Source organism: Chrysemys picta, chromosome 12 (genome assembly GCF_011386835.1).
Source record: "Chrysemys picta bellii isolate R12L10 chromosome 12, ASM1138683v2, whole genome shotgun sequence".
NCBI classification, from domain to species: domain Eukaryota; kingdom Metazoa; phylum Chordata; order Testudines; family Emydidae; genus Chrysemys; species Chrysemys picta.
Genome location: NC_088802.1, coordinates 9,045,454 through 9,071,022, shown reverse-complemented (window position 1 = coordinate 9,071,022; position 25,569 = coordinate 9,045,454). Strand labels below are relative to the sequence as shown.

General features: G+C 53.4%; 1 protein-coding gene and 1 pseudogene across 6 annotated transcripts; one reads left to right on the top strand and one right to left on the bottom strand.

Moving 5' to 3' along the window:
* Positions 1–1,777: 1,777 nt before the first annotated feature.
* On the top strand, positions 1,778–18,030 carry LOC122172567 (uncharacterized). 6 transcript variants are annotated; one of them, XM_065564680.1, is made up of 3 exons: positions 4,616–4,792; positions 8,378–8,500; positions 13,573–14,736. In XM_065564680.1, exons 1-3 carry the CDS (start codon positions 4,631–4,633, stop codon positions 13,933–13,935), a joined length of 648 nt encoding a protein of 215 aa, XP_065420752.1. In that variant the 5' UTR covers positions 4,616–4,630; the 3' UTR covers positions 13,936–14,736. The 6 variants fall into 6 exon arrangements, 1 of the variants encoding a protein (XP_065420752.1); XR_010592038.1 differs by lacking the exon at positions 13,573–14,736 and adding an exon at positions 9,601–13,428 and having other exon boundaries at positions 4,631–4,792; positions 8,378–8,504; XR_010592037.1 differs by having other exon boundaries at positions 4,643–4,792; positions 8,378–8,504.
* Positions 18,031–22,304: 4,274 nt separating this feature from the next.
* On the bottom strand, positions 22,305–25,084 carry LOC101948740 (acetylcholinesterase-like; annotated as a pseudogene).
* Positions 25,085–25,569: the final 485 nt, after the last annotated feature.

Genomic DNA, 25,569 nt, shown 5'->3' with positions numbered 1-25,569 from the left:
CCATGGAAGGACCACCTGTTTTATGCCTTCCCTCCGTTTCCTCTGGTCCACAAGGTACTGCTCAAATTGCGCAGAGACCAGGCACAGGTGATTCTGATCGCCCCAGCGTGGCCGAGACAACATTGGTACACCACGCTGTTGGAACTCTCGGTTCGGACACCGATCCCGCTTCCATTATGCCCGGATCTCATCTCTCAGGACCACGGTCGCCTGCGTCACCCCGACCTGCAATCACTCCACCTCACGGCGTGGCTGCTCCATGGTTCACCCGGGCAGAGCAACAGTGTTCCCACTCTGTCCAACAGATTCTGCTGAGCAGTAGGAAGCCCTCAACACGAACCACATACTTGGCCAAGTGGAAGCGATTCTCCTGTTGGTGCGAACAGCGAGCCACGTCCCCGTTGCACGCACCTATTCCTCTCATTTTGGAATATCTCCTCTCCCTAAAACAGCAAGGGTTGGCGATATCTTCAATTAGAGTTCACCTGGCCGCTATATCGGCCTTTCATCCAGGGGAACTCGCGTCCTCGGTATTTTCTAACCCGATGGTCGCTAGATTCCTCAAGGGCTTAGACCGGATGTACCCACAACAACGTCAGCCCGTTCCGACGTGGGACCTCAACCTGGTTCTTTCCAAGCTCACAGGTCATCCATTCGAGCCACTGGCCACCTGTTCACTTCTGTACCTATCCTGGAAGACAGCCTTCCTCGTAGCCATCACCTCAGCAAGGCGCGTTTCTGAACTCAGGGCGCTTACATCCGAGCCCCCTTACACAGTTTTCCATAAGGATAAAGTGCAGCTTCGTCCACATCCTGCCTTTCTCCCTAAGGTGGTTTCTCCATTTCATATCAACCAGGATATATTTCTCCCGGTCTTTCACCCTAAACCACATGCTACTCGCCAGGATCAACGTTTGCATTCTCTGGACGTACGCAGGGCCCTGGCCTTCTATATTGACCGCACAAGGCACTTTAGAAAGACGACGCAACTCTTCGTTGCAGTGGCCGACCGAATGAAAGGCTCACCGGTCTCATCACAACGCCTATCCTCCTGGATTACGTCTTGCATCCGGACTTGCTACGATCTGGCAGGTGTCCCAGTACCACACCTCACCGCTCACTCCACGAGGGCCCAAGCTTCCTCGACGGCTTTCCTGGCGCAAGTTCCGATCCAGGACATTTGTAGAGCTGCGGTTTGGTCGTCAGTCCACACGTTTACGGAACACTATGCACTAGTGCAACAGTCCAGGGACGATGCTGCCTTCGGATCAGCGGTTTTGCACACAGCGATGTCTCACTCCGACCCCACCGCCTAAGTTGGGCTTGGGAGTCACCTAATGGAATGGATATGAGCAAGCACTCGAAGAAGAAAAGACGGTTACTCACCGTTGTAACTGTTGTTCTTCGAGATGTGTTGCTCATATCCATTCCAAACCCGCCCCCCGTCCCCACTGTCGGAGTAGCCGGCAAGAAGGAACTGAGGGGGCGCCGGGTCGGCTGGGGTATATATTCAGCGCCATGAAGGCGCCACTCTAGGGGGCTCCACAGCCGACCCGCCGGTGTTGCTAGGGTAAAAATCTTCCGACGATCGTGCACGCGGCGCGCACACACCTAATGGAATGGATATGAGCAACACATCTCGAAGAACAACAGTTACAACGGTGAGTAACCGTCTTTTTCGTGGCGTAACAAGCTGTGGGGGGGGCGGGGAGAGGAGCGGGAATGTGGCGCGCTCAGGGGAGGAGGTGGGGAAGAAGAGGGGCTGGGGGCGGGGATTTGGGGACGGCGTCCAATGGGGCAGGGAGGGGGCGGAGTTGGGGTGGGGACTTTGGGGAAGGGGTTGGAATGCGGGCAGGGCCGGGGCGGGGAGGCACGAGCACCCACCAGCGCCAGGAGAAGTTGGCGCCTATGGTCCGGTGCAGTGCCTGCTGGGAAGTTTTCGCAATGTGTTGGGGGATAGAAATGACTCGCCAACGGATTTCTAGGAGTTTAGGGGTCAAGTTCCAGCCGTGCAATTTTCTTCATCCCATAATCAATTCCACCATCTTTGTAACTTCTCTTTTGTTTTAACCTTCCATACTGTTTTCTTTGAGGCTATGTTTTGAAAGATGTCTATATGTGACAGTGATTGTGATTCATGCTTTGGATAGAATATTTGAGAGGGGTCTCCAATTGCACATTGTAAATGTACAGCGCATGGTAGGTTGTAACTAGGGTGACCAGACAGCAAATGGGGTGGGGGGTAATAGGAGCCTATATAAGAAAAAGACCCCAAAATCAGGACTGTCCTTATAAAATTGAGACATCTGGTCACCCTAGTTGTAACTCTAGGGACCATTTGGTCACAAGGCCAACAACCAACAAGAGAATTTTCTTAAAGAAGACACCAGTTGAGTGTAGACAGGATTTTGAGGTTACCTTTATTTGGGATATTCCAAAGAAGAGTGACGCTCTAGCAGTACCGGGTTTACAGTGGCGCCAGGCCCATACTCAGAAGGGGCCCCGGCACCCAGACTGTGGCCCCGCATCCTGTTCCACCCACACTCCACCCCGAGGCCCTGCATCCATTTGGCCTCTTCCTCCTGAGGCCCCCACCTGCCACATGCTCCTTTGCACCCCCTCCCACTTGTGCGAGCGGTGGGCAGGGCCTCAGGGGGAAGAGGCCGAGTGGGGGCGTGGCCTCGGGGCAGAATGTGGGTGGAGCAGGAGGCGGAGCCACGGACAGGGCACCACGCCCACCCAAGGTTAATCCAGCCCTGAGCTCAAGATGTAGGATCAGAGCTATAAACTAATGCCCAGACCATCAAATGCTTAAAATGGTATAAACTCCTTTTGAGATGTACATTTTAAAATGTTTGGATCTCAAATCAAGCCCCTCATCTGGTAGCTGCCTGACACTCTTGTTATGTGAATAGGGAGACATTTTATGTACAACTCTAGCCAGGGCATTAGGTTGTTACTGGTTACTAATACGAGATGCCAATTGAGTACAGAAATATTTATATTAATATTTCTTAGCTCCAAAATGGAACACCAGGGACAATGAAACATTGTGCTATCAATTCGTCATTAAAATTATATTTCTGCATTTGCTACATTGGTTTTTAAAAACTCCCCCTGTAGTGATTGTCATGTCAGGGTCGACAGTACTGGGCAAACAGTATTTAAAAGCGTGGGATTTTTTTCCAAAATGAGGTGGTTGTTTTTTCCTCTTAAGTCTTCAGGAAAACGTTAACAACAAATACATGGGAAATAATGCAACAGGCAAGTGGATCATGGTATAAAATATAGGGGTGGAATGAGACATTTGTTTCATCATTTGCAGGGTTGTAGCCGTGGGGGTCCCAGGATGTTAGCGAGACCAGGTGGGGGAGGGGATATTGTTTATTGGACCAACTTCTGTTGGTGAAAGAGACACGCTTTAAAACCACACAGAGCTCTTCTACAGGAGTTGGTCCAAACCTTGTCTCTCACCTTCCTCTCATTTCAATTACTTCAGATAAGCTTAATTCGCTTCCGAAGTGGATTAAGATTCACTTTAATTCTGAATAAGAGCGTCCACACAGGGATTTAATGAGGTTCAACTAATCCATTTGAAATGTGGTTTTGGATTGGTTTTTTTTTTTTTTTGGAGTGTCCCCGGGTCGCGCAATCTGTTGAAAACGTTCCCCCGGGAGAATCGGAGAGCGGAGATCTGGACTGTTGTTTTACTGTTTGGGTTTTGTTTCATATATTTTTCATTTCTTTAATAATAAAGTAGTTGTTAGGAACGGTGAGTTGTTTGCTTGTCTAACTGTGCTGCCTGCTAAGACATGCGGAGAAGAGACCCATGGGACAGAAACAGTGTGGGGGGAGAGAGGGGGGGTCACATCCCAAATGAGATGCAGAGGCAGTTGTTAAGATTTGGCTCCCACCACATTTCGCTAGAGACTGATTCTTTTTAAGAGCCAGTTGTGGGCCCCACTCTCACAGTAAGGGGAGGTCTGCCGGTAGGCCGGGGAGTTGCTGCAGGTGCAGGGCTGAGGCGTACCAGCAGTGGGCGCTGTTTGGCCAAGAGGAACTTGCCCAGCTGCCCCCACACTGGGGGCTGACCCTAGACACACAGGCTCATACACACATGGACTTCAGCCTTGCACCTGCAGGGATCCCCTCTAGGGGTCAGAAGGGAGCTGGGGCTCTGGGGCCAGGTCTGCTCTCAACCACCAACCCAGGGGGCTGGGCAGTGCCGGAGGGAGATGCAGCTACCCAATTAACAACTGGGGCCACACACCCCACAAACCCAGTGTCAACCCAGCCACTGAGTCACACTCACCCCACCCACCCCCCACACCCATTCAGATCTGGTCCCCATCCCCAACACATCCTCCCCCAGTGTGGGATAAACAGCCTCCCAGAAATAGGAATAGAACCCAGGAGTCCTGGCTCCCCTCCGCTCTAATCACTAGACCCCACTCCTTTCCCAGCTCTGGGGATAGAACCCAGGAGTCCTGAATCCCAGCCCTCCCCTGCTTCTAAACACCAGACCCACACCACTCCCCTCCCAGAGCTGGGGAGAGAACCCAGGAGTCCCTTTAGAAGAGGAGATGAGTCTCCTAAGGGGGTCTGACTCACCCTGTCTAATTGGTTTGTCATGCTTAGAAAGTCTGGCTGCATCTCTTCCCCTCCCTTTCCCATTTGGGCGGCACGTCACAGGGAGGAAAGGAAATCGAAAGCTAAGCAGAGGGAAAAGCCAACCTCTTCTCTCCTTGCTGCTAGGCTGCATAGCAGGGACCCAGGAGCAGCGGCGGAGCTGGTAGGTCTGGGAGTTCGTACCCCCTAACCCCTTCCCCCCACCATCCTGCTTCTCTCCTATCCTCTCCTCCCACTAAGAAAAATACCTTTCCTCCTTCTCCCCCAGATGTGGGGATTTCCCCTGTCCCACCTCCTCCCCGGTCTGGATCCTGCCCCCTCTGTCCCTGTCTCCTCTTCCTGTGCCCCCTTCTGTCTCTCTTCCCCCACTGCAGGACCCTCCCTGCTCCAGCCCCAGGGTCATTCCCAGCATCCTTCCCGCTGGCCCTGAACCCAGTTGGAGGGGGACTGAGAGCAGGGCCGGCTCTAGGCACCAGGGCTCCAAGCATGTGCTTGGGGCAGCACTTTCCAAGGGGGGGGCACTCCAGCCCCCCCCCCTTTTTTTTTTCTTGGGGGACAAAAAGCCTTTCAGGCTGAGCTGGAACGGACGCTGCAGTTCTGGCTGAAGTCGCTAGATGGCGCTCATGGCAACCTGAGTCGCACAGGCTGGACTGGGGATAGCTGTGGTGAACAAGGAGGTCATGTTTGGGGGGGGAGCTCAGGGCTGGGGCAGCAGGGGGTTCGGGTGAGGGGGGGAAGAGAGAGCCCAGGGCTGGGCATCAAGGGGTGCGGGGGAGGGCACTGGTGAGGGGGGGAAGAGCCCAGGGCTGGGGTGGGGGGCAGCCAAATTTTTTTTTTGCTTGGGGCGGCAAAAAACCTTGAGCTGGCCCTGACTGAGAGAGAGAACTAGCCCCCAACTTCCCTTGTGCAGTGGTACAAGACCCCCCTTCTGCACCACAGGGGTGACAGGAGCCCCCTCTCCCCCAGTACTAAACCCAGCAGCTGGGGTGTTCCTGCTTGGGTAGGAGGTTGGCCCAGCTGTGCTCTTCCTCTCCTGCCACACACAGCACCCCTGCCCCAGCCAGTTAATGCCCTATAGAGATACAGTGGGCAATTTCCCGCTGTTGGAGCATTTGACTCAGACTCTCGGCAGACTCAGGCAGAAGCTACTGCATAAGTTACACCTGAGAAAGCACCTCTCCCTCTCAGATCAATAGACTCAGGCTCTGGACAAACTCAGGCAGACATACACAGAGGACACATTTGGGAGGTTTTCTTCGCAATCATAAGGGCTAGACACTTTCTTTTTGTTCTGAATGAAAGCTGAGATTAGAGATGTGAGGGGCTGGTAGAAAAATACCTGGAAACATCTGGGAAAAAAATAGGAGGGGATCCGTTTTTTTCCTGACATGTGGGAGAATTGGAAATTTGGGGGAAATTGAAAAGAAAATGTTATATAAAATATTTATTCTCAGAATTAACAGGGAAAGAAGGAAAAACTTGAGGTATGCTAGCATTTCCGAGAAAACATTTGCAACTGTTTAAGTTACATTCTACTGGTTCATAGGCTGTACCCTTTTCAGGAGGCTGATCCATCTTGCCTACCCCCAAGTTTCACCTCACTTAAAAACAACTTCCTTTCAAAGGAAGACAAAAATACAGACGTGTCACGGCCACTATTACTGAAAAATTGCTGCCTTTCTCATTGTTCCCATATATTTATAAAATCATGCAATTGGAAGGTAAATATTGTACTCCCCTTTCAGTGTGTAGCATATAGAGCCGTATAAACAAGTCATGGTCTGTCCGAAATTTTCATTTGTACTGACTTTGCTGGTGCTTTATATTTAGCCGCTTGTAAAACTCAGCAAATATTCAGATGAGTTGCTGTAACCCCTGGAAGAGCCCCTGGTTGAGAATCACTATCTTACATGACATGCTTTGTATGAAATAGGACAGAATTCTACGACAGGAGTGAATATGGGGGGTCCAGGGTGCTGCTTTGAGGTACAGAGTGCCACCCCCCTCCCCGGGCCAGGCCTGCGAGGAGGGGGGCAACTCAGCAGCGGGGTGGCCTCCCCCGCGTTTGGGGGAGGGGTGGTCCTGGCCACTGACACCCTGCAGGAACTTAAATTAAAATCCATCAAAATTGGGAAGAGTGGGTTAAAAAATAAAAACCTTTTTTTTTCCCTATCAAAATTCAAAAATTTTAAAATGAAACATCGAATTCTGCCACGCCCGGGTTTAACACAGCGCCAGCATCACACACCTGTGCCAGAGCAAACAGCCGACGCCCTCCATCTTAAACACACCCTTGCCCAGCCTCCCAGTGGAGATAAACATGTTGGCACCCTGAATGATTTATCATCCAGACAAATCATGGGTGTGGCAGCAAAGCAGGAGTTCACTCAGCCTCTGGCATGCAGGGGATAATGGGGTACCCTGCTATGGGACGAGGGGGAGTGCAGTACACAGCACCCCTGGTGGGGGGAAAGTGGGGGACCCTGGTATGAAGCATGCAGGGCAGACAGATCCCTGGGCATTGGGGGGAGGGGCGATGGCAGGGCACACAGACCCCGTGGCATGGAGGTGAGGGGGGATGGGGGCAGACGGAGCCTGTGGCATGGGGCGCGAGGGGGGATGGGGCACAATGAGCCCCTAGCATTGGGGTGAGCAGGGGGGATGCTGGAAAACAGGGAGGGGGGAATAAGGGTTGTCAAGGCTGTATCCCCACTTTGAACTTTAGGGTACAAATGTGGGGGCCTGCATGAAAACTTCTAAGCTTAACTACCAGCTTAGTTCTGGTCCGCTGCCACCATTCCCAAATGGATTCCCTTCCCTGGGAAGCCTTGAGAAACCTTCACCAATTCCCTGGTGAATACAGATCCAACCCCCTTGGATCTAAAAACAAGGAAAAATCAATCAGGTTCTTAAAAAGAAGGCTTTTAATTAAAGAAAAAGGTAAAAATCATCTCTGTAAAATCAGTATGGAAAATAACTTTACAGGGTAATCAAACTTAAAGAGCTCAGAGGACCCCCCGCTAGTCTCAGGTTCAAAGTACAGCAAACAAAGATAAACACTCTAGTAAAAGGTACATTTACAAGTTGAGAAAAACAAAGGAAAACTAAGACGCCTTGCCTGGCTATTTACTTACAAGTTTGAAATAGGAGAGACTTGTTTAGAAAGATGTGGAGAACCTGGATTGATGTCTGGTCCCTCTCAGTCCCAAGAGCAAACGAACTCCCAAACAAAGAGCACAAACAAAAGCCTCCCCCACAAGATTTGAAAGTATCTTGTCCCCTTATTGGTCCTTTGGGTCAGGTGTCAGCCAGGTTACCTGAGCTTCTTAACCCTTTACAGGGAAAAGGATTTTGGAGTCTCTGGCCAGGAGGGATTTTATAGTTCTGTACACAGGACAGCTGTTACCCTTCCCTCTATAGTTATGACAAGGGTGACACTGGGGGAAGATCTGGGTGAGCAGCAGGGAATTGAGTTGGGGGGCGGTGGAGGAATGGAGCTCCAGGAGCACACACCCCCTTCCCACTGATCTACATATTGCACTGTGCTATTATTAGAGAAGGCAGGTCAACGAATGCCCCTGGCACATGGAGCGGACAACAGGGGGCTGGGCTGGCCTTTCATTTCTGGGGGCCCCGAGAAAAGTTCTGGCTCCCGGCCAGATCAGTTTTACCCTTATCGTCTGGCTCCGCGCCCTGCCCAGTTACTCAATGGCGTCTGGCTAAACATCACCCCATCCACATGTTCCAGGGCCTGCCCCGGCCTGTCACAGGTGCTGCGTCACTGGGAGAAAACCACAGGCTAAGCAGACAGAGCAACAGACGCCATTTCTTCGTGGCTTCGTGCGGAGGTTTCCCGGCAGCGAAGGAGCTGTTAGGTGGGGCTTGTACCCTGTGTCCCCCCTCCCTCCCATCCCGCATCTCTCCGGCCCCCTCCCAACTTCCCTGAGAAAGTTACCTTTCCTCCTTCACCCCCAAATGTGAGAATTTCCACGCTCCCATCCCCTGTCTGCCCTCCATCCCCCAGCCTTTCTCTCTTCCTCTGCTGTACGATCTTCCCACCCCAACCGTGGGATTTCCAAGTGTCACCCTCCTTCCCCCCTGCTTCCCGCCCCAGTAACTGGGTACACCAAGCAACACTGAGCTGTGAGGCTGGGGAAAGGTTGTGTGTGTGTGTGTGTTTTCTTCCTGGCTCTGAGAGGGGAGTGAGGTCTATTGGTTAAAGCAGGGGGGACTGAGAGTCAGGACTCCTGGGTTTTATCCCCAGCTCTGGAAGGGGAGTGGTATCCATTGGTTAGAGCGTGAGGGGGTGGGGGGCTAGGAGTCAGGATTCCTGGGTTCTATCTCCAGCTCAGGGACTGGATTGGGTTCTAATAGTTAGAGATATACACTCTATGCATGTACAGTGCTTAGTCAAATAAGCCCTCCCTCTTGGGTGGGGTCTGTAGGCAGTGTTGCAGGTATAGAGAATACAAGAAATAGGAGGATAATAGGATTCCTTATCAAGGTGCTGTCCCTTCACACCCTTTCTCCCCACAAATGGGTAGTGGTATTTCCCAGGCTCCACCCACAACCAAAACCCCACCCACGCACAACACCAGCACAAACTGCTGCTTGCAGAGGGAAGTGTGGATCGTCAGACAACACTAGTTCCTCTCTGTTCTTACATGCTTTGATCACCACCGGCAAAGCTGACGTTTGAAGGGTGGTCACTAGGGTTCAGAGTCAACATTCCACCGTGGTGAAGGCGGCAGCCTCTCGGAGCGACTGACCCAGGCTGTCTGCAGACTCAGGCATCACTGCGTCAGTTACACCGACTCCACGTTTGGGATGTTTTCTTGGCTGCCGCGAAGGCTAGAAACGAACTTTTTTCTTTTGCATGAAAGCTGAGATGCTAAAGCAAAGTAGGACTCCACCCCCCCCCCCCTTAATCCATGGTGATTTCCCCACACACAATGCATCGGTTTATTTCAGTTCTTGGCAGCCTCCAACCGGGCGGTCGGGGAATATCTGTGCCGGCTGTAAAGGAACCTTTGACCTCAACATGGAATTCACCGTTGAATGCGGAGAGGAAGTGACCCCCCTAGACGTCCTCAGGAAGAAGAATGAGCTGGAGGAGAAGGGGCTGATGACAGAGGGTTTAGCTGCCTGCCTCAGCCAGGCTATAGATCTGGTGGCCCAGCAGGACCCCAAGAAGTACTGGCTCTGGAAGGACGCCAGGGTCATCGTCCAGGGAGACGGGCGCTGGCTGGAGTTCCGCACAGGAAACGCCAGCCAGCACCTGTTGGTGTGGTACAACCGGCACAAAAAGGAGGTTGAAGTCTCCTTCCCGTCCTAGGTTGGGAAGCAATCACGCTGGATGGTATCCCTCCTCGCTGGCCCTAAATAAATGCCTGTGACACCTCCCAACTGGAATCGGCTTCTGGGTGGTATTTATTGTAGGGCTCCCTGCAGCACAGCGCCCCCTAGCCCCCCTGGAGTCAGCATCAACAGTGATGGGTGTGACATACCCAGGGTACAATCCAGACTAATGAGCAGCTGTGGCACCCTTGCTCTGAACCCTGGGGTGCCGTACAATGCCTTACAGAAGGAGCTCCCACCTAGGCTGCTCACAAACAAGCCACACCCTGAATGTGTGTGTGTAACTGCAGCCTGCCAGACACACTCGGGTTACATTGTGGCTCTGACCAGCCTGGGTTGTACTGCAGGGTGACCCCAACACACCCTTAGCCTTAGATTTCCCCCCAGAAATGTATGTCCGGTACTTCCCAGCTCTCTCCTGGACAATACAAGTTTATATAAAGTCCATCAATTCCACCAAGCTGGATTAGATAAAACAATACAACAAGTTTATTAACTACAAAGAGAGAGATTTTAAGTGAGTAGAAGTCATGAGGCATAGAAGTCAGAAAGGGTTACAAGAAAAATGCAGCTAAAACTCAACTAAATGCCTCACTTAACAAACGTTGTTAAATTTGAAGCAAAGTTTTTCTCACCACCTGCTCTCAACAGTCTTATTGGCCAAACTTCTTAGGTCTATGTTCTATGGGTGCTTCCTTTGTTCCTTCCGGTGTAGTGAATCAATGGACAGAGAGAGAGAGAGAGAGAGGAAGGAGGAGGGGCGCCTTGGGGTGTTTGTCCCTCATTTTCATAGCGTCAGCCCTCTCTTAGAAAACATTTCCAGGTGAGATATAGGAGACAGAGTGTGACCAAGAAAGGATGTTTTCTGCTGTTCTTTCTCATCTGCTTGTGGTTCCTTTTCTACCCATTCTTGCTTCATAACTCTGTTTGCTGCTTAAATGCAAATTAAGCAGCGCACACGTCCCTTTGTTTAGGGCAGACCTGTTTTCCAACCTCTGTCTTGGCAGGGCCGTGGTTTGGAACATGTGTTAACAAAACCATACAGGGGCGTCTTATAATTTCATATATAAGAGACGACTAAGGGGGGATATGATTGGGGTCTATAAAATCAGGACTGGTGTAGAGGAAGTTAATTAGGAAGTGTTATTTACTCCTCATAACAAAAGAACCAGGAGTCACCAAATGAAATGAATAGGTAGCAAGTTTAAAACAAACAAAAGGAAGTATTTTTTTTTCACACAATGCAGTCAACCTGTGGAACTCTTTGCCAGAGGATGTTGTGAAGGACAAGACTATAACAGGGTTCAAAAAAGAACTAGATAAGTTCATGGAGGATGAGTCCATCAATCGCTATTAGCCAGGATGGGCAGGGATGGTGTCCCTAGCCTCTGTTTGCCAGAAGCTGGGAATGGGAGATAGTGGATGGATCACTGGATGATTCTCTGTTCTGTTCATTCCCTCTGGGGAACCTGGCATTGGCCACTGTTGGAAGACAGGATACTGGGCTAGATGGACCGTTAGTCTGACCCAGTATGCCATTCTTAGGTTCTTATATGGTGTTGCCACGTCTATTTTACCACAACAATAATGTCCAGCAAATTATGAGTTTTCAAATGATACCTCACAAAGCATACTTTGTACAAAGATTATTATAATAGTGTGCATGGGGTGAATACAGGGGTACAGTCTGTCACAAGGGGAGAGGGCCCCTTCTCCACGCAGCCCACCATCCCCTAGCACTGTTCTAGGGTTTTGTGGTCAGCACTGAGTGTGAGGGGAGAGTGCCTCCTACCACCTGCAGCTCAGTGCCCCCAGCACTGTTCTAGGGAATTGGGGTTAGCACTGACTTTGAGGGGCAAGTGCCCCTTACTGCGCAACCCACCCCACTCCCTGCAGCACAGTGCCCCCAGCAGTGCCTTGGGGCATTGGAGTCATCACTGACTAAGAGGGGCGCACACTCCCTTTAAATACACATCTTGCTATATGTGTACGGCAGAGAAGGCAGGTCAAAGAAATGCACCTGGCCCCTGGCGCAGAATGGGGTGTGGTTTGGGATGGACCTTACTTCCTGGGAGAGCTCGTTCCACAGTCTGGGACCAGCCCCACGAGGAAGCCCCATTTCCTACTCGGAGCAGATGTCCCCTTGTCGTGGACAGTTCCACAGAGCCTGAGTGAGGTCTCCATTCCCAAGCTTTAGGTGATATTTGAGATGTCATATGCGGGCCTGGGTGCTTGAGCAGCCCGAAAAGGGGGATCCCATTGGTTCCCAGTCATCCAATCAGCTTCTAGCTTTTCCATTACCGCTTGAGATGGGAGGCAGGGAGGGGCAGTAAGGAAGGGGAGAGATTGGAAGAGAGGCGCGCGTGCTGCGAAGAAAAATGGGTGTGAGGGGAAATGTGCTATAGTGAAAGAACCAATAGCAATGGAATGCAATTCTCCCTGCTCTAACCCACTACACCCCACCTCTATCTGGGGATAGAACCCAGGAGTCCTGGCTCTTAGCCCCCCGCTTTAACCCCCTAGACCCCACTTCCCTCCCAGAGCTAGGGATAGAACCCAGGAGTTCTGGCTCTTAGCCCTACCGCTTTAACCCACTAGACCCCACTTCCCTCCCAGAGCTAGGGATACAACCCAGGAGTCTGGACTCCCAGCCTCATAAGCCAACCACTAGGGCCAACCCTTAGATTAGAGGAGTGGCCTTCTGACCTCGCCCCACAGCTCCAGCCCCAACTTCTGTTTACAGAGACAGCTGCGCCTTTCCCTTCCCTTAAACAAAACGGAGTCACAGAACCTTGTAACCATCTCCCCTGCTCTGCTCAGCTGAAGGCCCCAGAGTCAGCCAGTTGGGAGTCCCACGTCAACCGCAGCTGGGGAGAGGTGTCCGAGCTGGATGAAATTGAGCCAGATACATTGGTGTCCCAGCCCCTGGGGGCTGGGGCAGGGTGACCGATGTGGGCTCTCCCCAGGCCCTGGGGAAGGAGCTGGCATCCACATGCATGAGCCAACCCCAAGTCAGCTGATTACTGCAGGTGGGTGCCCCTAGCACTGGAGTCTAGTGGGCAGAGCAGGGGAGAGGGGCTGGGAGCCAGGACACCTGGGTTCTAGCCCCAGCTCTGGGAGAGGAGTGGGGTCTAGTGCTTAAAATTGCGAGAGAGAGGTTGGAAGTCAGGACTCTTGGGGGCAATCCCCAGGTCTGGCAGGGGGGCATAGGGGACGGGGTCTCTGGTACATTCTCTGTTTCTGCATCTCTCTTTCTCTCTCTGGTTCGTGTACTGGAGAACAACACGGTGACCTGATCCCCGGGGAGAACAGCCCCAGACGCTGCCAGGAGTGGAGCCACCATTCATGGGAGCCCAGTGCAGGTGGGGCGGCTGGGGAGGGATTTGGGACCGCACAGACCCTGGAGACTAAACTCACCTCTGCCCCCGGAGGGCAAATCCATTGCAGGCGCAGAGTGAGGAGCACCAGCTGGGGGCGCTGTGTGCAATCACAGAGGCCAGGTCATGTGTGGTTGATCCCATGCTGGGTGGGGGTCAGACCCTCGGCGTGTCCTCAGCTCCTGCTCTTCACGCTCTCCCCCTGCAGGAGGCGCTGCCCCCACCACACCCACTCATGCAGCACGAGGAAGCTCTCCCAGAGGGGAGCGGCACAGTGGCCAGGGTGTGCACCGAAGGCCTGAACGGGCTGGAGCTCCTGCAACTGAAGAACAAGGCCGAGAGGCTGTGGCACATGACAGAGGGGCTGGCCGCCTGCTTCAGCCGGGCGATGGAAATGGTACAGAAGCGGCCTGTGGAGCCCTGGACCAACATCCGGCTCGTCCTGCAGAGTGACGGGAAGTGGCTGGAGCTCCGCGCTGACCAGATCGAGCAGACGATGCTGGTCTGGTATGACCCCCACACCGGCACCGTGCGGGAACACCGCATGGGAGCCTCGCGCTGGGGCTTCTGACCTGCGCCTCCTAGCACCATGGCAGAATAAACACCCTGCAACCCAGATCTCGCTCCTTTCTCCTTGTTCTGCCGAGCATTTCAGATCCGCTACCTTCCACTCCCAGGGCGAAGAATCAGGCTCCACTGCAGAGACGCACTCGGAGGGCGGCTCTGAGGCAGAAGGAAGGCCAGAAGTATGGCTCCTTCCCTTCCACCTGTGGTCACGCCCCTATTCCGTTCCTTCTGCTTGCAGCCCCGCCCACAGCCTCACCCCTTCTACCTGCAGGGCCCACCCCATTCTGCTCCTTCCACCTGTGGCCCTGCCCATGGCCACACCCCATTCTGCCTCTTCCCTCTTCCGCTCGCTCCTTTCCACCGTCCCGTCCCCCCCGCAGCTTCCACACTGGAGAAGCTCTGTGCCCCCGCCATGGCCCTGGGGCCGCAGTGCGGAATGAGCTCCTCCAGCCACGGGGCCACAGCGGCTAGGGGAGAGATTTTTCCCGTGGCCCCGAATTGGCTGCGGCCCCGTGGGCCCATGCAGTAATCCACCACTGGGGTGACCTTGCCCAAGTCGGTATGTGTCTGTAAAATGGGGAGAATGAACCTGCCTGCATCCATTTAGACTGTAGGGTTTTCAGGGCAGGGATCATCTCGTGCTGATATTGGTTGCAGCCGATAGGTGCCTCTGAAATTTGTGCCACAGCAATCCTGGAGGGAGGGGAAACCATCCCAGACATTAAAAACCAGAAATCCCAGGTGAGGAGAGAGCCGGGGAAGCAGAGGATACTGGTTAATTAAAGCACGGAATTCTATCAATGTACTGCTTGTGAGACTTGTGTGTTCATATGGAGCTCTACTTCTCCCTTCTGCAAGTCCCCTCCCAATGGAGCTATCCTGCAGGACCTACATTCCCCAGGGCTGGGTTCCTCCAGCCCCAGAATCAGATGAGACAGACACACACACACACACACACAAAACAGAGCAAGTCTGAGTGCACCGGGTCAATCAGCACTGTCAAGCCGCCCCCGCTCCCATATATGCCCCTGGACTCAGTGGGTTGGGCCAAGCAGCACTTTCAAGCTGCCACTCTCGTATGCCAATGGTTCAGCACGTCCCTATCCCCACTCTCACAGCACAATTGGACTGGTATTAACCCACTTGATGAGCAAACCCCACAGTATTTTTGAGTGCTGCAGGGATCTTTAGCTTAGGTAAAAGAAGCGTTGCTGCAGAGTAAATGGGGAAGCTAAAAACACAAAAGAGTAAAGTTCAGCAAGAGAGAGAGAGGGAAGCAACCAGATTAACCATAAAATTTATTTATTAATTAGCATCAGAAGAGCTGTGTGGGGAATCCAGGGCAGGGATAGCAGTGGGCTGTAGATCGGGATAAAACAGCATTAATAGAGCTGTGGAGAGTGGGGGGATGTTAGCACTGGGATAGCATTGAGCTGTGGTTCAGGAGTGAGGAAGAACATAAAAAGATAAGAACAGCAAGACTGGGTCAGACCAAAGGTCCATCTAGCCCAGTGTCCTGTCTTCCAACAGTGGCCAATGCCAGGTTCCCCAGAGGGAATGAACAGAACAGGGAATCATTAAGTGATCCATCCTGTCGCCCATTCCCAGCTTCTGGCAAACAGAGGCTAGGGACACCATCCCTGCCCATCCTGGCTAATAGCCATTGATGGCTCTATCCTCCATGAATTTATCTTGCTCTTTTTTGAACCCTGTTATAGTCTTGTCCTTCACAACATCCCCTGGCAAGGAGTGCCACAGGTTGACTGTGCGTTGTGTGAAGAAATACTTCCCTTTATTTGTTTTAAGCCTGCTGCCTATTAATTTCATTGGGTGACCCCATGTTCTTGTGTTAGGAGAAGGAGTAAATAATGAGAAGGAGTAAATATTCTATCTTGGGTTGGACTAGTGAGGGCTGGGAACCTGGACTCCTGGCTTCTGTGCCCTGCTCTGGGAGGGGAGTGGGGTCTAGTGGTTAGAGCGGGAGGGGACTGGAAGCCAGGACGCCTGGGTTCTGTCTCCAGCTCTGGAAGGCGAGTGGGTTAGAGCAGTGGGGGTTGAGAGCTAGGACTCCTGGGTTCTAGCCCCAGCTCTGGGAGGGGTACAGGGTTCTTCTCCCTGCTCTGTGCCTCAGTTTCCCCTTCTGGAGCATGGGAACAATCCTATTTATCCACTGTGTGTGTGTGTGTGTGTGTGAGAGAGAGAGAGAGAAAAACGCAGTTTCTCATGCTCAGTTGACAGTTTCAAGGGAAAGCGACACAGACCTGTGTAAAGCAACAGAGGGTCCTGTGGCACCTTCAAGACTAACAGATATATTGGTTAGTCTTAAAGGTGCCACAGGACCCTCTGTTGCTTTTTACAGATCCAGACTAACACGGCTACCCCTCGGATACTAAAGATATGTGTGTGTGTGTGTGTGTGTGTGTGTGTGTGTGTGTGTGTGTGTGTGTGTGTGTGTGTGTGTGTGTGTGTGTGTGTGTGTGTGTGTGTGTGTGTGTGTGTGTGTGTAGGGGGTGTTGCTCCATCCTGCTTGCGCCGGAGCCAAGGACAAAGTCCTTGGGAGCTGAAAGTTAATAGTAGCTGGGAGCTGTGTACGTGAGGCAGATAAGCTGGCGTCCCAGCCTTGGGGAGACTGGACTAGGGTATGGGGGGAGGACGGAGCTGGCATCCACGGGCAAGGAGCCCAGCTGAGCGTCACAGAGGAACCAGAGCTGTTGGGGGAATGGGACGCATCATCTGACTTTGCACCTCTTCAGCTGCCTCCCGCCTGACTCCTCTCAATTTCTCTATCACCGACCGCATAAAGGCTACGGGACAGATCCTCCATGGGAGTAAATTGCCCCGGATCCACTGACCTTGGACTCATAGACTTTAAGGTCAGAAGGCATGGGCGGCATGTGAACCCCCATTTTGGGGAGGCTAGGCCCTGTCCCTGTCCCTTCCACCTGAGGCCCCAGCCGCTCTGACCCCCGGGCTACAGGCCAGCCTGAGCACCGGCCCAACCTCCAGGACGCAGGCCCAAGCGTGGAGCAGGGGCAGGGCCACAGCCTGGGTCCTGATCATCTAGTCTGACCTCCTGCCCGTCGCAGGCCACAGAACCTCCCCCACCCACTCCTGTGATAGACCCTAATCTTTGGCTCAGTTCCTGGCATCCTCAAATCATGACTGACAGGCTTCAAGTGGCAGAGAATCCACCACTGACACGGGTTTAAACCTGCGAGTGGCCCGCCCCTGAGGCTGCAGAGGGAGGCGGCAATGTACACAAGGCAGCAAACTGGCCCTGCATGTCTAGCATCACCCTCTGGCTAGCAGGCATCGGCTCTGTTGGGAGCTTGGCTTTCCATTGGTTACTAGATGGGTCAATTGGTCTGATCTAGGGAGGCGGGATACCGGGCTAGATGGGCCTAAGGGTCTGACCCAGGATGGTGATGGGGGAGGATATCAGGGTGGTGTGAGGGGGGTGGGAGTGGATGTCCCCCTGGTTCTGATCGGGGCAAAAAGGAGGTGGGGGAATACCGGGCTAGATGGGCTAATGGGTATGATTTGGGAGGCAGGATACCGGGCTAGATGAGCCTATGGGAGCCAAAACCCATATATTTTCCACCTTGTCACCTAGGGGGAGGGGATCGAACAGCTGATCTGGCCCCAGAACCTGGGAGCAAATTGATCACCAGAGCCGAACTCAGCAGAGGACGCACGGCCCCCGCCCGAGACGCCGCAGCCCCCAGGGAGAGCGCCCCATGGAAGACGTGGTTGAATGCAGCGAAGGCCTGAGCCAGACCGATGTGCTGAGGAAGAAGAACCAGCTGGAGGAGAAGGGGCTGGTGACGGAGGGGCTGGCTGCCTGCTTCAGCCGGGCCATGGAGCTGCTGAAGAGCCGTCAGCCTGTCGGGATGTGGCGGGGCGGCAGGCTCATCTTGCAGAGCGATGGGTGCTGGGTGGAGTTCAGGATGGGAAACACCCACCCGATCCTGCTGGTGTGGTACGACCCCCACAAGAAGGAGGTTCAGGTCTCCCCACCCTAAGAGGGGAGGGGATCAGTCCACCCATCAACTCCTCGCCTCTCTGTGCTGAATAAAGGCCCTCAGGGGGCTTGAATCTGGCCATTGCTTCTTGGTGATGTTTACTGTAGCGCTCCCTGCATCCCAGCGCCCCCTGGTGGCATTGGGGTCAGTACTAACTGCAAGGGGAGAGCGCCCCCTACTGAGTCCCTGCAGCACAGCGCCCTCTGGTGCCATTGGGGTCAGTACTGACTGCAATGGGAGAGTGCCCCCTACTGAGCCTCCCACCCCACTCCCTGCAGCACAGCGCCCCCTGGTGCCATTGGGGTCAGCAGTGCCCTGGAGAGGATAATACCCCAGAACTCTCCCATCCCCTTGCCTGGGGCAAGTACATTCCAGATGCCCTCCCTCAGCCTCAGTACATCCCATTCAGCAGCACTACCCTCAGCAAAGCCAGGAACAGCTGGGAGCAGGCCAGGCCAACCAAGGGCACAGAGTGGGACTGGGGGCTCACCTGGGAGTGCGGTGGGGGAGAGAATTAGTGGCAGAGGGGAGCTGGGTGGAAAGCATGAATCAGCCACAGCGTGTGTGAGAGGGCAGGAGCATGAGCCTTAAGGGCAATATCTTGCAGCAAGGAGTACCACACGTTAACAGCACCTGCATTGCACAGGACCCTGTTAATTCCCAGGATGGGGGGATGGGAGGGGATCTCTGCCTCAGGTCCCAGGGATAGAGTCTAGTGGGTGAGTTCCCCAGCACAAAGCTTCACAACTTCCGCCCCTGCATATATATACAAAGCACTCTCACAAAGCACACACAGAGCTCTTACACACACACACACTGTCCTCCCTGCTCAGGAGCAGCTAATCAACCTCACACACCAGGTTCTGTCTCCAGATTAAACATAAAAACATAAGAACATTCATACTGGGTCAGACCAAAGGTCCATCTAGCCCAGTGTCCTGTCTTCCGACAGTGGCCAGTGCCAGGTGCCCCAGGGGGAATGAACAGAACAGGGAATCATCAAGTGATCCATCCCCTGAATATGCTTTAATGCACTGGAGGTGGAGGAGTTGCAGAGGGAGGGTCAATCCGTGGCTTCCCAGGTGGGTTATTAGCAGGATCCTCGTTAATGAATCAACAGGCGCTAACAGGAACTAGATGCTCTTGTCTGCAGGGAGGGTTCCCCCCGTCAGGGGATTGTAATTGCTCAGCTCTGAATTCACAGCCCCCCGGGCTGGGCACGTCCTGGGTCTGCTCCTGCAGGACACACAGCGAGTGGGGTTAACAGCCGCGGGGATGAGCTCAGACTATGCAGGGTTTGGTCTACTTGCAAATGGGAGGGGAGAGGTGCTGTATGGGACACTCACCCCCTACAGTCAGTGCTAATCCCCCTGCCCTAGGAGCGCTTTGCTGCAGAGAGTGGCATGGGGCGCTCAGAAGGGGGCTGTCCCCACACAGTCAGTGCTCCCCCCCCAGTGCTACATTGTAGCACTGGGGGATGCTGTGGAGTTCCCGTGTCTCCCAGCAACTGTGAACCCCGGTGTCCAATGTGCAAGGGTCTGTTCTGCCTCCCAGAAGAGGCCCCTGGCACACAGGAGTCCCAGTGGATATTGGATTCTCCTTCACTCCCTGTGCTACACAGTTACACAGCGGCCACACCCCTCCCCAGAGCCAGCTGTGTTTCTCTGCTTCATTGCTGCCTTTCTCTTCCATGCCATTACGGTCCACCTGCCCTCAGCCCCCTTTGTCATTGGATCCATCCCTCCACCCCCACTCACCCTGCTGGAATCCCCCTCTGAGCTCAAGCCTTCTCCTCTGGAACGGGGACACATGGGGTTGGGCTGATACAGGAAACACGGGTGTCATTGTCCTCCCGAAGGGGCCGAGCAAGTGAAGATGGGTCAGAACCTGTGGCTTCCCACAGCAGATGGGTTCTGGAGTTCCCAGGGGATGCGAGATCTACCCCAGGCAGGAGAATGGGGCATCTCTAGGAGGCCAGAAAATCCCATGGAGATGGGAATGTGTTCCGGGGTCCTAGTGGTACCCCCAGCTCCTATCCAGCCCCAGGGGTGGGGGGATTGCCTGGCTCAGAGGGAGGGGGACATGGGGCCTTTCCACTCTAGGGTTGCTGTCTCTCACCCCACTGATGCTCACCTGTGGGGCTCGGCTTCTCTGCCAGCAGTGATGCCAAGAAGCTGCAGCATTGCTTGAGGGGCATCTCCCCAACCTCAGATGACTCTAGTCCAATGCGGAAGAAGTTCTGTTTTATGGGGTTGTAGAGGGGCCACTACTCTCTCTTGCTCCCCACCCCAGTGGGGATCCTAGGGAGAAATTCAATGGAGCACACACAGTTGGTACCCGGGCTTGGCAGGGACGGGAATGTGCTCTGGCCAGAGTCTGTCTCCTGTAGGCAGGGGTCATTAGGAGCCAATTTGCAAAGTTTGGCCCCTTTCCAAAATGGCTGCCATCCCCTATTGTTCCCAATGAGAGTGAAGCCAAAGGCTGCCCTCAGTTAAGATGGCTGCTTCCACTTGTTCTCCTTATATGGGGTGACGCTACAGGTTGCCCTTTATAAAGATGGCGGCTACCTCCCATTGATCTTGATGACATTGAAGCCACAGGCTGCCATGAGTCATGATGGCTGCCATTGGCCTACAGGCCTTTCTAAAGAGAGACTGCCCCTAGGAAAGATGGCCACTGTTTCCCACTGTTTCCAATGGGACTGAAGCCAGGTTTCCCTCAGGGAACATGGGATGACAGACATAGGAAGGGGCAGTGTGGTGATCTGAACAATATGGGTCAGGGTGACAGAGAAGGACACTGCAGTGTTAGTAATCATCGGAGCACAGATAGGAGGGTCTAAACTGGAAAGCAGTCTGAAGCCACCATTTGCCCTCACTGAAGATGGCTCCTCTCACTTGTCCTTTTAAATAGGATGATGTCACATGCTGCCCTAACCAAAAATGGCCACCATCTCCCACTGCGCTCAATGAAATTGTTGCCACAAGCTGCCCTGAGTTGGCTGCCATTTTACTACAGCCCTATGCTTACCCAGTTCATCCCATTTACCCTTTTTATAAATGGGCCCAACATTTGCTATCATCCAATCTTGTGGAACTTTCCCGCTGCTCCAAGATGTACTGAAAATCAACGTAGACAGGCCAGCAAGCTCCTCACCAGCTCTTTTAAAACACTTGGGTGTAAGTTATCTGGCCCTGCTGATTTAGAAATGTCTAAGTTTAGTGGCCTCTGTTTAACATCCTCCCAAGACTCTAGTGGAATAGAAAGAGGGTTATCATCCCCATGCAATAAGACTATATCATCTGGTTTTTCCCCAAATACAGAACAGAATTATTTATTGAACACGTCTACCTTTTCTATATTATTATTGATAATTCTGCCGTTTCCACCTAATAATGAATGGACCAATCCCATTGTCTGGATTCTTTTTGTTCCTAATATATTCAAATAACTCCCCAACTCTGCTGGCCATAGATTTCTCCATGTGTCTCTTTGCTTCCCTTATCAGATTTCTACAATTCCTAATGTCTGATTTATATTCATTACTATCAACCTTCCCTTTTTGCCATGTATTGGATATTATTTTTTAAATGTTCCCAACTGCCTTCACTTCCCTAATCTGAGAATCAATGGTTCCAAGCGGCATAGTTAGGACTACAATGGGGAACGTTGAAGACATTTGTTTGAGGTTTGGCTTGCCTATTTTTAGTGCAAGGGAGTACGTCTTCTTATCTATCCCACGGTGTATGCTTAAAAGTTACAGTGCCGCAGTTATCTTAGTCAGAGATGTGAAAAAACCACACACCTGACTGCCATTGCTGATCTGATCTAACCCCTAGGGTAGCTGTAGTTATGTTGATGGAAAGATGCTTTTTGTCAACGTAGCTCCTGATTTTTGGGCAGGTGATGGAGCAACCCCTTTTGCTGCTGCAGGCTGTACTGATATGATGAGCTGACGTAGCCAGGCCTGTACAGTGTTTGTAGCACAGACATCCCCTGAGTTTGTGTGGCCGGGCAAGGGCAGGCAGAGCTTTGAGATCATTGGCTACTAGCTAAAAAACATGTTTCCTTGAATGAGGATGGGTGTGTTCATGGGATCACCGACATCCTGGTGAGGGAAGAAGGGAATTATCCCTAACCTAGAACCAAGGGGCTCAGATTTTACCTCCCTGAAGTAAACTCAGCTCTAGGTCAGGGGCTTCAACCAAAGAGATTATCTATTTTTCAAAGGGACCTTTCTTCGCCATGGCATTGAGCCAGGTCTTCCTGCATGTTGTGGACACCTGGCCAAAGACTTACAGCTGCTCTCATGGTCTGGCTCAGGGGCACAAGAGGATTCTGGGGGATTCCCTTACCCGCTTCTGGTGAACTCCGCCCAGTACCGCATCACCCTGCGGCTCAGCCCCGCCTCGGCCTCCGTGTGCGTGTAGTTGGCTCCTCCCACAGACGCCAGGGTCCCGAACAGGTAGGGCAGCTCAGAGCCGTGCGGCAACCCTGTCCATTCGGGCATAGACAAGCCGCTGCTGCGGTGGGCGAAGTCGTAGGCATACACAGGACTGCCGGTCTCTACCTCTCGCCCAGCCATCTCGGCTACCGGACACACAACGAAGTAGTCACCAAGGATTTGATCCATGGCCCATCGGTACCGTGCTTCACCCTGCCCCTGCCCCTCCTGGCTGTACTGCTGTGCCACGGCCAAGATGGCCTCTTCCGGTGCCTCTGGCACTATCAGCGTCACCACCTGCAGCAGCTGCTCCCAGCCGATGGAGCTGGCATTCTCCAGGTTGAGGCTAGAGGCAGCAAAGTATAATATGTAGGAGCCTTTGTTGGCATTGATGCCGGTCAGGATGGGCATAGCTGGCTCTGCTTAGCCTGCAGGAGTCTTGATGGTGAATCAGGCAGGAAATCCCCATCTGTTGTTGAAACAAAGGGCAGCCCCAGCAGCTCCCTGTGGCGCAAGATGGAGAACTCGTGTTTGAGGAACTCCCCGGGTTCCTTCCCCTGCAGGCAGCCCACCAGGGCCGTGTCATCGCTATCGGTGCAGTCCAGCAGCTGGCCCAGTCTCCGGCCTCTCTCCTGGGCCTCCTCGAGGGAACTCCAAACCCACGGTGCTGTCGGGGCTCCGCTCTGCAGCGCGGCGCAGGTGAAGAGGGGCCGGCTCCCTAGGGAGAGGAGGTGGAAGCCGACTGAGGAACCGCCGGTGCTCTGGCCGAAGAGCATCAAACGAGCTGGGTCCCCACCAAAGCGGCCACGTTGTCCCGCAGCCAGTGCAGCGCCAGGCACTGGTCCCACAGGCCGGCGTTCCCCGGGGCAGCCGGGGGCAGGGACAGGAAGCCCAGCGCCCCCAGCCGGTAGTTCATGGAGGCCACGATCACATTCTCGGTGGCAGCTAAGAAGCGCCCATCATAGACATCAAGGGAGGCTGAACCAGAGACAAAAACCATGCCATGGATCCAGACGAGACTGGCGGCCGGCTCACGGGGCCGGGGATGGGGCACCCAAACGTTGAGGAAGAGGCAGTTCTCGGACTATGGTATTTTGGATTTACACATATAGGTGGAAGCAGAGTCAGGATGAGCTCTACCCTGACATCTGGTGGTGAATGATGGCGAGTGTGGAAAAGAACTCCAGGGGCTGATCTGGTTTGCATAGGCACACCCACCCACCTGGCATGAGACAACAGCAACTCAAAGTGGTTACTTTGGCTGGTGTGGGATCCCCAGTTTCTCTGTTATTGGGGCAGGAAGAATAAAGTTTTGTTACCCTGATTCTGTGAATCAAGGCCAGTGGAACTGTTGTATGACAGAAGGACTGAGTGAGTCCTTCACCATTACCCGTTGCTTGACAAGGGGCATGGGTTACAAAACCCAGTGAATTGAGAGAGGATGGGGGTAAGTATTTGTGTTTGATGGTATGGGTGCCCTATGAGGGTGTGAAACACCAATTGCACTATCTTCTCTCTCCACTGTTGAATGTCAGAGCTAACTTTGATCCTATTAGGACTCTAGTTACAGGCTGCTGAGTTGAATTCACTGTGGGCCAATGGTGCACCAGCACTGGGGCTCCCCTACTCTGAGCTGAAATCACAAAAGAGTTAAAGTTATTAAGTGCTGTGTTAACTAGTGGGGAAGCCTGAAGCTAACCAGCTGGCGGAGCAATTTGTGGGGACAACTGGAGGAGCAGCGAGCGGCCCAAGGAATGGCGAGCAGAGCTGTTTGTGGGGACGGCTGGAGCAGGTCACAGAGCGGAGCAGCTTGTAGAGCAGAGCGGTTTGTAGTGAAGGCTACGGCGGAACCCCATGGAGAGACGGCCGGCCTCAGATCATGTAAGGTGCCCCTTGACACCCTGTGTGCCCCCACTTTTACTCTGGGGCCGGACTGACCAGGCACAGAGACTTTGGGGGTTGTTGGACTTTTGGGACTTTGGGTGGTTGCTGGTCCCAAGAGACTTTGGGGTGTGTTGGACTTTGGGGACTCTGGGTGATTTTTGGGTTGCTGGATTCAAGAACCAAAGGGAAAGGACACAGCCCAATTTGCTGGGGTGGGTTTTTTTGCTCATGGTTTGTTATGAATCCTGTTTGTGGTGTTTTTTCCAATTTAATGCTGATGTCGTTTACCTCATGTTATTAAACATTTTCTGCTACACTCAGACTCCGTGCTTGCGAGAGGGGAAGTATTGCCTCTTAGAGGTGCCCAGGGCGTGGTATGTAATTGTCCCAGGTCACTGGGTGGGGGCTCGAGCCGGATTTGCATTGCGTTATTGAAATGGAACCCCTAGATACAGAACCCGGCCCTTGTTGCTGCCAACTTAGATGGGCAGAAGGGTTACATAGGCATCAGGGTAACTAGGAAGTGGAGGCTGGTGGCAGGTGTTGCCGAAGCTGGTGGTCTCCAGGACGTGGCTCCAGGGTTGTTGGGAAAGCGGTTTCTGGAAGCGCAAGACCCCCACGGGGGGCTCGGCGTAGGGGATGCCCAGGAAGGCCGTCACTGTGCTGGAGCCGGCTGGGAGGCGCTTGCCTGAGATGGGGCCACTGGTGGTGAGCACCTCAGTACTGTCATCATCGGAGCCAGAGCTGGGGCCCAGCAGGGAAAGGAGGAGCAGGCAGGGGAGCGCGGGAAGGAGTCCCAGCATCATGGCAGCTGGAAGGGAAACCGCCCCCAGGACGGAGTTACAGGGAACGGGATACGGGGTCTTTCCCCTCTAGGGGGGGCTGGCTCCCATTCAGTCCCGGCCACCTAAATCCAGACAGCAGGTGGGAGCTCCCTACATCAGCCTTGATCCCCTTTAGAAAATACAGCATCGGGTCAGTCACCCCCTGTCCTCTCAGTCCCAGATCTGTGTCAGCCCTGACTCCCAGGCCTCCTACTCTAACCCACTAGGCCTCACTCTCCTCCCAGAGCTGGGGATAAAACCCAGGAGTCCTGCCTCCCAGCCCCTTGCTCTAACTGCTAGACGCCACTCCCCTGTAGGCCTGGCTTGTCATGAATAATTGGACATGGGTGAAGCCTCATCTCTTGGGAGACAGGATTAGGGAGGTAAATAAATCAGCAGGCTGGAAGCAGAATGTCTGTCTGTAAGATGAGGTAAAGAGTAAGTCGTCCAATGACAGTGCCTGG

Excerpts from the sequence above, each read along its gene's own strand:
- LOC122172567 (XM_065564680.1), top strand. The coding sequence starts at position 4,631 with ATGCTTAGAAAGTCTGGCTGCATCTCTTCCCCTCCCTTTCCCATTTGG. Across the intron at positions 4,793-8,377 it reads CAGGAGCAGCGGCGGAGCTG|GGCCTGCCCCGGCCTGTCAC; the intron begins GTAGGTCTGGGA and ends CACATGTTCCAG. Across the intron at positions 8,501-13,572 it reads TCCCGGCAGCGAAGGAGCTG|GAGGCGCTGCCCCCACCACA; the intron begins TTAGGTGGGGCT and ends CTCCCCCTGCAG.